This window comes from Nuphar pumila, chromosome 1 (genome assembly GCF_984573655.1).
Source record: "Nuphar pumila chromosome 1, dmNupPumi1.hap1.1, whole genome shotgun sequence".
Taxonomy (NCBI): domain Eukaryota; kingdom Viridiplantae; phylum Streptophyta; class Magnoliopsida; order Nymphaeales; family Nymphaeaceae; genus Nuphar; species Nuphar pumila.
In genome coordinates, this window is record NC_143249.1 from 33,166,069 (window position 1) to 33,180,722 (window position 14,654).

At 34.8% G+C, this 14,654-nt stretch overlaps 1 protein-coding gene across 2 annotated transcripts in view; it reads right to left on the minus strand.

Annotated features, from left to right (window-relative positions):
* LOC149848620 (uncharacterized) overlaps positions 1-14,654 on the minus strand; it is a 54,784-nt gene that overhangs the window by 27,374 nt on the left and 12,756 nt on the right. For both annotated transcript variants that reach the window (XM_089996579.1, XM_089996569.1), the window contains exons 3-8: positions 12,138-12,247; positions 11,848-11,997; positions 8,232-8,294; positions 8,045-8,134; positions 7,627-7,932; positions 7,381-7,478 (exon numbers count right to left, since the gene is read on the minus strand). In XM_089996579.1, coding sequence (XP_089852705.1) covers positions 7,381-7,478; positions 7,627-7,932; positions 8,045-8,134; positions 8,232-8,294; positions 11,848-11,997; positions 12,138-12,236 — 806 coding nt within the window. In that variant the 5' untranslated portion in view covers positions 12,237-12,247. The remainder of the gene's footprint in view (positions 1-7,380; positions 7,479-7,626; positions 7,933-8,044; positions 8,135-8,231; positions 8,295-11,847; positions 11,998-12,137; positions 12,248-14,654) is intronic.

Genomic DNA, 14,654 nt, shown 5'->3' on the forward strand with positions numbered 1-14,654 from the left:
ATCAAATGATCTCCAACCAACATGAAGTTAGAAGATCAGGCAAGCTATCAAAATTTCAGCATGGAACATCAAGTATTTCTAGCAGAAATTAAGAAATAAGTTGAGCCTAATTCGTATGTTGAAGCAGCTGGTAGTAAGAGATGGGTTGAAGCCATGAACGAAGAGATGAATGCCTTGCATGAATATAAAACATGGGAAATTATGAAACGGCCTCCAGATAAGAATAAAGTTGGGTCAAAATGGGCTTATAAAATTAAATATAAATCCGATGGTAGTGTTGAAAGATATAAGGCCCGATGGTTGTAAAAGGTTTTAAGCAGGAACCCAGTCTTGATTATGAAGAGACCTTCAGTCAAAATGGGGATCATTCACATTATTCTGTCACTTGTTTGCCATGGTTGGTCCTTGAGTAAGCTGGACGTTAAAAATGTATTCTTGCATGGAGAGTTAAAGGAAGAGGTATATATAGAGCAATCACCTGGATACAGTGAAAATGATCCAAAGAATAATGTTTGTATACTAAGAAGAGCGACTTATGGGCTCAAACTAGCTTCCCGCTCATGGTTTGAAAGCTTTTTTGCTGAAAATTCAAAGGCATGGGTTTTATAGATCTCATCTAGATCACTCATCATTCATCCACAAAGGTGAAGATTACATGATTGTGCTTCTTATATATGTTGATGACATATTTGTCACAAGAAGTTCTGAAAGGAACATTGAAGGAATAAAAAATGTGTTGGGTAAAAGTTTTAAGATGAAGGATCTTGGCAAGCTAAAATATTTTCTAAGAATAGAAGTTGATAGAAAGGGCAATGAAATGGCTCTGACACGGCACAAATACACAATCTTATATGGAAAACAGGCATGATTGATTATAACTTTATAAGCCTCTATTAACTCCCAGTCTAATTCATCAGAAGCTTAGTGCAGATGATGGCGAGTTATATAAAGATATGACAGAATACCAAAGTGTGGTGGGATTGTTACAGTACTTAACTTTTACTAGACCTTATGTAGTTTATGTTGTCAAACAAATATCTCAGTTCATGCATCAGCCAAAGTTCATTCACATGGAAGCAGTGAAGAGAATCTTAAGATATCTGAAAGGAACATTAGAAAATGGTTTATATTATCGAAGGTGGAGACAAGGAGAATATTTGCTTGTAGTTATAACTTTTTCATATGCAAATTGGGCGGGGTGTTAGTTTTTGGGTACTGTGTTCTTATTTGTGACAATTTGATTTCTTAGTCTAGTAGAAAACAATAGGCAATGGTGAGATCAAGCAGTAAAGCAGAATATAGAGCTACGACTGTAGCCTTGTCGAAATCGGCATGGGTTATATATTTGTTGTGTGATTTGAGCAAGAAAGTTCTAAAATCGGTGTTGTTTTGTGATAATCATAGCACAACCGAGATATCTCTTAATCCTGTTTATCACAGAAGGACGAAGCACATATAGATAGATCAACATTTTATTAGAAGATTGAAAATGGAGAATTAGAGGCTAAGTTTGTTGGGAATGAAAATCAAGTTGTTGATTTATTTACACAGAGCTTAACAAAGCGAAGATTTTGATATCTTAAATCCAAGTTGTCCATGGTTATCACCATGTACAACTTGAGGGAAATTGTTGGATTATGATGGGTACTGGGTTGGATCTAGGATCCATGTCCAAACTATTGCTTGATACGTTGTATTATTAATGATTTTTTTGTTTCTCATAATGTCCTTTTCTTTAAAGATGTTGTAATGTGCTGTCAAGGGTATAAATGTAATCTGTCAATATGTAACAGTTTTATGATAAAAAGGAATTGTAACCCATGACATTCCATATTAGGAATCATGGTGAATGAAGCCCATATCGTTGTATCTTCTTTCTTCTATTGTGTTGATGCTTTGGGTTTAAGATTAAGGTTCTGATAAGATCCAGATCTAAGGGAAGCATTTTATTCAGCCTTAAACTTTTTAACCTTTTTGTTAGTTAGTGAGATAGAATCTGGAAGAAATGGGCCTTGCCATTGCAATGTAGAAGCTCTCTTCCTCCCTGAGGTTGAGTCACCGGGTATAATGTTCAAGGGGATGGCAGAAAAGGAGGCAAGTTTGAAAGTTTCTCTGCACATGGGGTTGTTTTGAGATCTCTAGAGCTTAGCTTACCTTATTGAAGAGATGGCCGAAAACCCTAATCAACTAGTGTCTCATCCTCTCACTCCTATTCAACTGCATTGGGAGTGGGAAGGATGTAGGTTGGTGTAGTTTGGTAGCTCTACTCATTCCTGCAAGAAGGAAGTCTCTGCACCAATGATGGATTGTCTGGGCATGTTAATAGATATAGCCTTCCACCCACTAGGTTTTTTCTGTAGTTAGGAAGCTATGTCACATAGATATGGCCGCGGATATGAGGACATGGACATTTTTATAAAGTTTTCAATATGTCTAGTATATAAGGGACACAATATGGAGGCCAAAATGGAGTGTCCACGAGACATAGTTGTTAAAATATGATGTATATTTATATATATATATATAGATTACGACACATACACATATATATAATATATATGTCTATGTGTCTATCTATATATATAAATATATATATATTTATTTTGTAAAACCCGATAGGGGTATTTCTGTCATTTCACATGTACACGCATATCTTTGATATGCTTTCTTTTCTTTTTCCTTTATTCTTTTTTCTTTTTTCTGTTTTTCTTTTTTATTCATTTGAGAGGGGTCCACATAGAGTCGTTGGACCCCTCCAACGGTCATAAATATGACCGTTGGAGGGGCTCCAACGACTCTATGGGAGCCCCTCCTTGGGTCCCTTGCTGTGTATAAATAAGGGGCACAGCCCCATGTATTTCTCAAGCTTCTTGTGAAGCATTCTATGAAGTGAAATATATTTTTTACCTCTTTTTGTGCTTGACCACTTTTGTGGTTTATTTTGCCCTTTTGTGGCCTCTTGTGTATGTGCGTGCTTTCGCTTGGAGACTTTGCCCTTTTCATTTGGCACTTCATTACAATAGTTAGGATGTAGCTGAGGAAATTATAAATAAAATTTCTCCAAGGCATCTAAGAGGAAGAAGAGGAGAAGGGCAAGGATTAAGAGGGAGAAGACTGCCTTTCTAGCAGATGACTTACCACTGTTGATGGTTTGCATGCAAGAACAATAGGGGTTGCAATTGTTTCAAATATATATATATATATATATATATATATATATATATATATATATATATATATATATATATTTTATATATATATATTTATATGTATATGTTTTTCATAGATATATATGTTAAATTTTCACACCCACATACATACATATATATATCCATTCTTCACACACACATATATATATACACATTGGTTTTTAGTTTATACAGATATATATACCTATTTTTTGCATAATATATATTTAATTACATATCTGCTTTATATGTTATATGTTGTGTTCATGAATTATGTGTTTGTCAATGCTTTAGCTTCATAAATTGAGTTAAATGTATTTTATTTAATTGTTTAATTTTGTTCATGATTATTTATTTATTTTCAGTTGTTTAGCTTCATAAATAGTGTTGAATGTGTTCTCTATTATTTTTTAGAATTTATTATAATTTCTGAGATTTTTTATATTTTAATCTTTTTCATGATCCTGACTAATCCTGCCTAGTCCTTAACTAGGCCTTTTAGGGGTCCACTGACTGGGTGCCGACTAGCGGTTTTGACAACATAAATACCATCATGTCTGACTAAGTATCTCAACCTCATAAATTCTGTCTAATTGGGTTTCTGCAAAATCTAGGTAAGTTCTTGGTAGAAAAATTTTATCCAAGTCAAAAGCCAGTTGAAGTAGGTGAGTTCAATGACAAGTAACCTAGGTGGGATGAGGTCAAATTTAAGAAGTATGCTAACACCAGTACAAGTTTCAGCACACTTAGGTTGGAACAATGTGTGAGTTTTGGGAAGCTTAGATGCAGACATATTTTGTGTTTGTAGCAGGGTTACCGGAAGCACCAATAGGCTTGAGGAAGCGCACTTCCCCGAAACACGCTTCGAAAGCGCGAAACATAGCACTTCCGAAATGCACGAGGAAGTGCCTATTTTGATTTGGAAACGCGCTTCCCATTATTCGGAAACTCACTTCCCGTTAAAGGGAAATGAGCTTCCCATTAAAGGAGCGAGTTATCTCGTTAAAAAATGTTTTAAAGTCGGTGGACAGTTTTACCCTTTTCTTAAACTGTTTTTACCAAAAAATAAAAGAAAACATTTTGTTAACAAGGCCAAAATGGGCATTTTCAAAATTTTCACAAAGAAACAAAAACCCAAATCGATAGGGTTTCTGTTTCACATTTTCGCAACTCTTTCCTTCTCTCATGATCACTAGTACTCCACCGACCTCTGGCAACCTCCACCAACCTCCGATGATGGGTATCTTCAGGTACATACATCACTACACATCCTCTCTTTCATTCCATCTCTTTGTTTCTCTCTCTCTAACTCTCCTTGTTCCTCTTGCTCGCTCGATCTGTCTCTCACTGTCGCTCTCTTTGTCTTCGGCTCTCTTCTCTCACTTTTTTTCTCTCTCTCTCAAATTCTCACTCGCTCTCTCTGTCAATCCATCTCTCTTCTCACTCTCACTCTCACTCTCGCTCGCTCTCTGTCTCCCACTCTCACTCTCACTCTCTTTGTCTCTCACACGCTCTCTCCCTATTATCTCACTCTCACTCTCTCTATCTCTCACTATCGCTCTCTCTTGCTCGCTCGCTCTATGTCACTCACTCTCACTCTCTTTGTCTCTCACATGCTCTCTCTCTTATCTCGCTCTCTCTTTCTCCCCATCTCTCACTCTCTTATCTCGCTCTCTTTGTCTCTCCATCTCTGTCTCTCGAACTATGTCTCCCTCAGTTCCTCTCTCTCCATCTTTTGCTCTCACTCTCTTTGTCTTTCATATTCTCTCACTCTTACTTCACAATTTGTCACCTTTGGTCAGATTGAGATAGGGATTTCATAGTTTCTTGTTCAGATTTGAGATTTTTTATGGTTTTGTTTTGATCAGATTGGTTCTTTTTAAATATAATGAACACATTTATTTAAAATTCAGATTTTTTGGTTTTATTTACTTGTTGGATAAGAGTTGCAATGCATTATGTGGCAAACTTAATATATCTTGGTTATCATAGAGTTTTTATTGTCTGTTTAGTTAATTTTCAAATTTCAATTGTATTAATGAAATTTAAATTTCTATCTGGCTGATTTAGTAATTGAAGCATCAACAATTATGAATTGTCTAAGACATAATCAATATTGTTCTTTATATCTTATTTATATATTTTATGAAAACAGTTTTTATATCTCATGTTCTATTCTCATTCTTCCATCATGAATTTGGATGAGTCCCTTTTTGATAGAATTCTCCCCCTTTTGCATTCCCCAAGACATTTTGAAATATTGATGGTACCCTGTTGATTGTTGAGCATGCTGGTCTTGTGACCTGCCCTTTAAATCCATCTCGTTGCTTTTGCTATTGTTGTTATGATCTTCCTTTATTATCACAGCTCACCAGAAGGGGAAGAGAAAGAGAAAGAGAAAGAGAAAGAGAAAGATGAGAGATTATTCATTGTTGACAATTAAATGAACTATTGAATTCTTGAATATTCTTTTGATTATGTAGTTGGAGTAGTTTAACTTACAAACTCTTATATTGCTTTGGTCGTTTGGCAGTGACTTTTTTTTGTCATGGACTTGTAATATTTTGTTGGTTTGATTTTGGTGACATGTACTTTTGCTTTGAAGTTTGCATAATGAATTGAAGTAGTGGATTATGTTAATTTTAAAGTTTAAAGTTTATAACTTTATACTTTAATTAAACTTTGAAATGCTTGAAATTAAATTATGTTTTTACTTTTTAGTACTTAAATGTGTAATTTGTTTTGTGCACTTAAAAATTTAACCATATCTAGAGATTACAACATCAAATAACAAGTCATTAAATTCTTTTCTTGAAAAAGGTAAGCTTCTTAATCAAATCTATTAATTTTATTAATGCATTATTTATTAAATACTTGCATGCATTTGTTAAATAGTTGCAACATGAATGTGAATTATGATTTTTTCTTGATGTATTATTTATTAAATGATTGCAAGTTGCAACATGATGCATTTGTTAAATAGTTGCAACCGGAATATGAATTATGGATCTTCTTGATGTATTATTTATTAAATGTTTGATGCATTTTTTAAATGGTTGCAACATAAATATGAATTATGAATTTTACTTCATATATTATTTATTAAAAGCTTGCAACAGATGTATTTGTTAAATTGTTGCACTTTGCATATATGATTCAGTTTTTAGGTACTCATGTTTTATTTTGTCAATGATAATATAAATCTTATATTTTGGTAAATTAAAAAAAATATAATTACATTTTCGCTTCTCTTCCGATTTCTATTCGCTTCCCACTCGAATCTTAGGTTGATTCCTTCTTCATCCCCCCTTCGAATCCTGATTCACTTCCTATGTTGCTTCGCTTCTCGGTTTCGATACGACTCCCAGTTCGCTTCTAAGTCATCTTGTGCTTCTAGCTTCGTAAAATTTTAGAAGTGCCTCGCTTCCGCTTCCCGAATCGCTTTCTGCTCCCACTTTCTCGACTGACAACTTTGGTTTGTAGCTATATCAAAAAGATATCAAGAGAACTCAATGGATTGTTTTAGTACTAACATGCCTCAGCCTTATTATGATCTTCCCTAAATCTTGTAGTAGATTTACGTTTAAAGATACACAAATACAACAGTAAAAAGATGATACTAGCCCACATTATACTAAAATACAAAATATGGCCATTAAAGATATCTTTATATCAATCAGAATAGGCCTGGCCATTTGGATGAGAGGTTTCACTTTTCTTTTGAAGAGCATAATAATAAAGAAAATGCACATCCATTAGGATGAGCTGGTTTACTAACCTAAAATGAAAATATTAGTTTTACCCTTTAAAAATCTACAAACTGTAGAAACAATATCACCAAATCACCCTTTAGTCCCAAAAGTTTATTCAAACAAGAAATTCCCGGTTCACTTTCCATGGGATGATGGAATTGCACTTAACTTCTAATGAAAGTGCAGCTACCAAATATGGGAATTGCAATTTCCATCTCCTCAAAAGCTCGCTCCCAAAATTCCTTTTTGGGAGCAAACTCCCATGCCTAAGTGCTTCCTAAACCATGGATCTGACACAAGCAACCTATTAATAGACCAATTCTATAAGTGCACATGGAAATGCATAAGATGTCAAGCTTTGTTAGCTGGCACAGGGAGTCAATTCAATTGACTCCAGTCACTGCCAGCCAACAATTCTCAACTGTGTAAAAAGCACATACCTGCCAGTTGAGTCCACCAGCAATGCCCTTATATTGTCTGTATGCCCTCTTAGTTTCATTTTCTTAGAACCACTTCTGGGATCCCACAAGCGAACAACCTTATAAAATATGCAGTTAGTAGATAATGAATTAGTATGCATACATAACCAAACAGATATATCAAAGAGTATCATGTATGCAGTACTTTCAAATACACAAAAAAGATTGTGAATCAGATAAAAGTAATATCACAATAAAGTGATATACCTTTTCAGTCCCACCAGAAACAAGTAGTGTTCCAGAATCATTCATTGCCAGTGCATACACTGACTCTTTGTGACCTTTTGCAGAAATGGGACTATACCCTTGCAGTTGTGTTGTATGAAGTGAAATTCCACTACTTGAATTGATAGAACGCATACTAGAAATTGGCAGAATATTCCCTGAACTAAGAATTCCATTGGAACCATCATCCTCCATGTCATCAGCAGATCGTGAAATTGGATGAGCTGCTGCTTCAAGATCCCATATGAAGACCTCCCCACCAAGGCCACCAGAGGCAACAATATTTCTCTAAAATGGCACTATAAAAGGATCAGACATTCATGTGACAAGAAAAGAAGCAGCACTTACAAGAACCATAACATGGAAAATTAATTACGACATGAAGTCTAGAAAAATTTACATTTTTCAATGCAGATGCCAAACATGTGACATAATCAGAATGTTGCCGGTATGTTCTTGTACAGATCCCATCAGACAAGCAATTCCAAGTCTAGTTCATTTCCAAAAGACCAGTATAATCAGTAACTCAATAGATTGATGACAAGTCGGCAATATATAGGATATATATTGACCAAAACAACATTGACCTTCAGAGTGGTATCAGAAGAACATGAAACAAGGGTGTCACCTGCAAGGATTACATCATTAACCTGCACAACAAATCTAGCTGTTATCATGGAAAAACAATATAAAGTGACAGATTTTCCAAGACAAAAGAAGCAATACAAATTTTAAACCGGAAATGCACTAAAAGATGGTGATATGAAAGAGAAAGGAAACCTCAAAATTTGATTCTATAGAATAAAAAAGATCTATAATTGGATAACAGTAAAAACTGTAAAAAGGACAAGCAGTCACAAGATTTTTTTTCAAAGGTTCCCTCCTTTTTTGTCCTTTCATGAAACAAAAATGAATTTCACGTACTAGAAGTCAGAAGATGACATGAATCTGTGCTGTAACCACAAGGTAGACCTACACACCTAAACACTTTCACCTTAGCAATTTTTCATATATAAAATGGGAAACAACCTTAGCTCTGTTTAGCCAAGCGCTAAAAGCCAGCTGAGATAATCTAAATCACATGCAACTGACAACAATTGGAGAAAACTAAATAAATAGTGATATCAATCAGAGAGTTACCAAGACTTTTACTATCTTAGGAATCATGCCCAGTTAATGATATAGCAGGTAGGTTTTGATATCAACCATTTTGATATGCAGGTAGGTTTTTATAAGGTTTAAAAATCGACGGTCTAAGATTTGCATAAATATTCAAGGCTTAGAAAATCATATTTTTTTATAAAAAAAAGCATTATCCAAGTGTCATTCCCTTGTAAATAGATCATGCCGAACACATACGTACGGTAAATTTAAGGAAAACATGGGAAAAACCCTTCACACACACACACACACACACACACACACACACACTATATATATATATATATATATATATATATATATATATATATATATATATGAGTAATGCTCCAGTGCTCTGGGAGTTCCTACTCCCAAATACCACATACTAGAAATCATGGTTGTAGGTTGTATCTTCTCAATTAAACCTTATGGATGTACTCAATATAGTTTATTTGATAGGAATCATGCTTTGGATCATGTTTTTTGGACATAAAAATAAGATTTTTTTAAGTCATAAAATTTTGATACACTGTGAGCCATTGATTTTTAAAGGTTTTAAAAAACATACATGTATGACATAATCACAATACAAAACTTGTTTTCTACTAAATAATGCTTATAGATCATATCTATAGGGTATGATCAACAAAAAAGTTTGATAAATTTGAAAATCTAAAGCTTCTATTAGGTGGGAATAGGTACTCCGGGAGCACCTTATCATTAAGGTATATATATATATATAGTAGAGCGTAGGTGCTTAATGAATAATGATACATGCTTAATGAATTTTTCTGCTCTTTCCGTGTTTTTTCGCAGTTCTGACCCCATAAATGTGCTGGGCATGGCCGATTTATGAGGAATCCACACCTGGATCATGTGTTTTCGATGAAAAAAATGATATTTGGAGCCTCAAAAATTTACAAAGATTTTGGACCATTGATTTTTCGAACCTTATAAAAACACACCCATGTGTCGGAATTGAACACTTCAAGAGCTGGTCCCTATAAAATCTAGTACATAGATCACATCTGTACGGTCAGAATTTAAAAATAAAACGAAAAAAACCTGGAAAAACCATTAAGCACCTACACACTACTATATATATATATATATGATGTCCAATATTCCACATCAGAATACAGTTAAGAGGTGCCATAAAAGTATTGCACACAGAGACACTCAGTTTCATATGCAAAATGTCAAAAAGGACACAGGTATACATAACATCATGAGATATGCATGTGCTTCTAGAGGTGTCCAGCTGTGCCAAAGCCCTGTTGGCATATCTCAACACTGGTAAGGCTGCCAGCAGGAGAAGTCCAGAATAAAGACCGCAGTCTAATGGACTCATTAGGTGTTGATCAATTACGGTTTCTTATGGAGAAACATTTGTACAAAAATTTATTGCCTGGGAAAGGAAACGAGGCAGACTGACACTCAACTCAGGTAAATAAAAAGAAAACAAAATAAACTGTGGGGCATGCATGCCGACACCAAATATCATAATCCGGTCAAATAAAAAACCATTTCAGTTAAGTAAAACTAGACAAATGGAAATGTCCAAAGAGAAATTTAACAGACAATAATTGAAAAGCAAATAATCACTTGAGACAAAGCATTTCGATGATGTAAAATATAATTAGAAGTAGACCATTATATGTAGTCTTTATGAGGCAAAAAGAACAAAATGTTGAAAAACTATCATAACTACCTATAACTAAGGCATATATTCTTTCTTTTTTACACCCATATAAAACTTAATATTTTATCGGAACTGCAGAGACAACCTATACTGCATCATGAAGCATGATATGCCGACTTAAAATAGAACTCAAACCAACTTTTTCAATTTTAAAAGTTCAAAGCTTAGGTACAAAAAACTGAAATTTAAGCAAATATAACGATTAGTGCTCTCTGGATTTTCTATGTCAAATTAAGACTACACAAAACATGAATTTGAAAACGAGGAAAATAGGCACAAAATATCCTAGCACCTAGCAGCTCTTCTCCGATATGTAATCTTCAGCAAGGAAGAAAATATTATACAAGAAATACTTTGCTGCCAATTTTGCAAAAACATAATGCCTGCACAAGTACATCATAGTGGACACATTAGAACAGTCATTAGCAGGTTCACGGTGCTACATTTCAGTCTACTGTGGTAACATATCAAGTCCTTTCAGCAGAGTAGGGCTCATTGGCCTTCCAGCAATCTACCGCTGTGTTCATGAATCAAACAGCAAAGAAGCAGATGACTTCCCATTGAATCATAAGTATCCTTTTTTGTGGATGACCAAATATTGCAATACCTAGATATTTAAACCATAGTCACCTGCATCGTTAAAGGTAATTTCTTGGCAAGTGTATTTCTCGGAGGGATTTTCAAAAGTTGATAAGTCTCGGGAATATCTTGGGAAAATCTCGCGAGTTTAAAAAATTGAAAAAATATAAAAAACAACAAAAAAGCTAAGAAAATAATAAGTTTTGCATTATTTTTCTTTCAAAAATATAAAGAAACATGTTTTAAAGGTTTTAAAATATAAAAGAAACAAAAAAATAGTAAACACAAACTTAAAATTAAAAAAAAAAATCTCAACAAATATCACAATATTATCATGATATTTTGAAAATATTGTTATATATTCCTGATATTATTGGCTACCTTGAAATAGCTGATAATATCGTGATAGTTTCAAAATATCGGCGATATCAGTGACAGTGATTTAAACTTATGGCTTCATATATTACCACGAAACTAATTGTTCAGTAGATAATAAAAACAGCAAGAGGATATGGAATCTGTCAAAGCAACAGTTATGCTGCATAGGCAACATATCCATGAGGGATGCCACCTTGTCACATCCTCTTCTGTTCCTCAGTTGATCTTTGATTAAATAAATTTTCCTCTTCTCAGGACAGACATCAAGAAAAGAAAAGGGAAAAATAAAAGAAATGTAGATCCCAGTAAAATGATACAAACATCAAGTTGGAGAAAAGGCATGATATATGATAATGAAGAAGAAAGGCAAAGAAACTTAAGAGGCAAACAAAGAAGCATACCCAGTCAGTGTGTGACTCAAATGTTGCTGAGCAACTTGCACAATCTCCATCCAATGCCCATCGCTTCAGTGTCCCATCTCTGCTTCCAGTAAATAAATGGTCACATTCACCAAGAGTCGATGAAGCTAGGCAATTGATGCCCGCACAATGCTACACACAGCAGTTTAAAATTAAAATCAGTTTACCGAATCTTACAAACAAATTCAGATGATAAGAAAAAAGTGTGCATAAGCCCAATTAGACATGCCATCTTAGTTACATAGACAACCTAAATGTAAAGAACTCCTGACCTTTGTATCATCAGAATCAGTCAACACATATGTCAACCGCTTTTCCCTACGAGGACGTGTTGAGTTTGATGTATTTCCAGCACTACCCACACGGTGCATTGCTTAAGTGCCTGAAGATTAAACCAAAAGCTAGGTTAAAAAATTACATCAGTCAACAATGTAAAAAGTCCAATTCTATCTACTAATCATATACCAAAGAGCATCCTGTGTGATCCAAGATTTTTAAGCTTGGATGCTGCTATGAGAAAACAACTCAAACATATAAAAAACCAGGCTTGCAATAATCCTGGTCATCAAGGTAATGTGTTGCTCTGCTTTACAAGGTGTCCATCAGGAAGCGGTTGGCCAATTACTGTTGGATCATGTGACAGATGAGTCATAAATTCACAATATATTAATTGTAATTTTGTACCCTAAAAGTCCATGATGCTGTTAAATAATGTAACATAATTTAATATGTAATCTCATAGTTTTAGTTTACTTTTAAGTTTAGTTAGGATTAGGTTAGTTTATTTAACTAGATTAGGGATCTATCAGTCGAAATGATGGAGAAATTGATGGAGATGTAAACCATAGGATAAAGATTGGGTGGATGAAATGGAAAAGTGCAACTGGAGTGTTGTGCAATCGTAGAATGCCATTGCGGTTGAAGGGAAAGTTTTATAGGATGACAATTAGGCCCGCTTTATTATATGGTACGGAATGTTGGGCTGTCAAGAGACATCATATTCAAAAAATGAGTGTAGATGAGATGCGTATGCTTCGATGGATGTGTGGAAATACAATAAAAGATAAGATTCGAAATGAGGAAATACGTAAGAAGGTAGGCGTTGCATCCATTGAAAAAAAGATGAGAGAAAATCGTTTACGGTGGTTTGGACATATTCGGCGAAGGCCTAATGATGCTCTAGTTAGAAGGATGGACAAAGGGAAAAATATATTAGTCAAAAGAGGTCGAGGTAGGCCTAAGAAGACTTGGATGGAGATGATAGGAAAGGATATGAAAGCTTTGAACCTCACCGAGGACATGGCATTGGATAGAAATGATTGGAGAAGGATTCATGTGGAGGACCCGGAATGATTTTCTTTTTTGGTTCATATCGCCGACCCCAATTGTTTTGGGATGAAGGCGTAGTTGTTGTTGTATTTAACTAGATTAGGTTTCTTTTTCTTTTTTAGTTTATTTTTGGACTTATTTGACTTTATGCTTTTTTTACCAAAGTCAAAAAGCATAACGTAGAGAGAGTTGTTGGACTCCCAACAGCTTTATTTAGAGCCGTTGGGAGCCCAACACTCCCTCGTTCCCTCTCTCCCTTGTATTATAAATATGGGGTGTTACCCCCTTGTAACTTACACTTTTGTAAAGCCCCCTTTTGGGACCCAAGATATTGAAGTTGATATTTTTTTCACGTTTGTGCATTTGTATATGTGCCTTTGTGCACTTGTGAGAGTTCTCCTTTTATGCCTTTGTGCACACTGTGTTTCTAGTATTGTGTTTATATACAAAATCTCTTTTTATAAAGATTTTCACATGGTATCAAAGCAAAGTTGCTTCGGAAGAAAAATCTTGTGATTCTTCACAATATCGAGTGTCTCGAAAAGCGTACCTTTAATTTTTTCGAGATTGGCGTGAAGACTTCTCTTCATCAAATATTTTATAAGATTACTACAACAAGAGTTAAAATCTCTTTGTGGTACGTATTTTTCTCCTTCATCTTATCTCTCTAATGGGTGAAAAAGACTCTCATTTCTCTCTTGACTTTAAGCTCAATGGTTTCAATTATCATGTATGGGCCGAAAATATGAAAGTTCATATTGAAGGAAAGGGGCTTTGGGGATATGTTCAAGGTTCCATAATGGAACCCGAACCAAAAATTACGATGGTTGAAAGAGGAGAAATCAAAATTCTTAAAGGAGAAGAAAGACAAAAGGCTCTTGAAGAATATTCAAAGAAACATGAGGAATGGGAAATGAGAAACTTCAAGATCCTATCTTGGATCTTCTCATCCGTTGAAACCAAGATCAATGCCAACATCATCAAATTCAAAAAAGCCTCCGAAGCTTGGCATTATCTTGAGAAGATGTATATTTCACGAGACTTATCTCACAATTACTATCTTCAAAAGAGGGCCTTAACCCTACAACAAAATGAGATGTATATTCGTGAGTACTTTGCCGAATTATCCTCTATTTGGGATGAGCTTGTCATGCTTGAGCCCAAGTGAAGTGGCGAAGCCATTGAACTTAGATACAAGCAATTAGAGGAAGATCACTTATTTAACTTCCTTAATGGTCTTCGACCCGAATTTGAACAAATTCGGTCTTCTCTTCTATCTTCTTTCACATCTCCTTCCATTAAAGATATTATTACCAAGTTAAGTGGAGAGGAAACTCGTATGGGCATTAGCAAGCAAAATCCAAGTGTTCTTGCAATGCCCACAAATCAAGATGAATGTGATGGAGCTAATTGAAAAGAAGTCGTCATTGTGTATATGGCTGACCCGATCCATTTATATA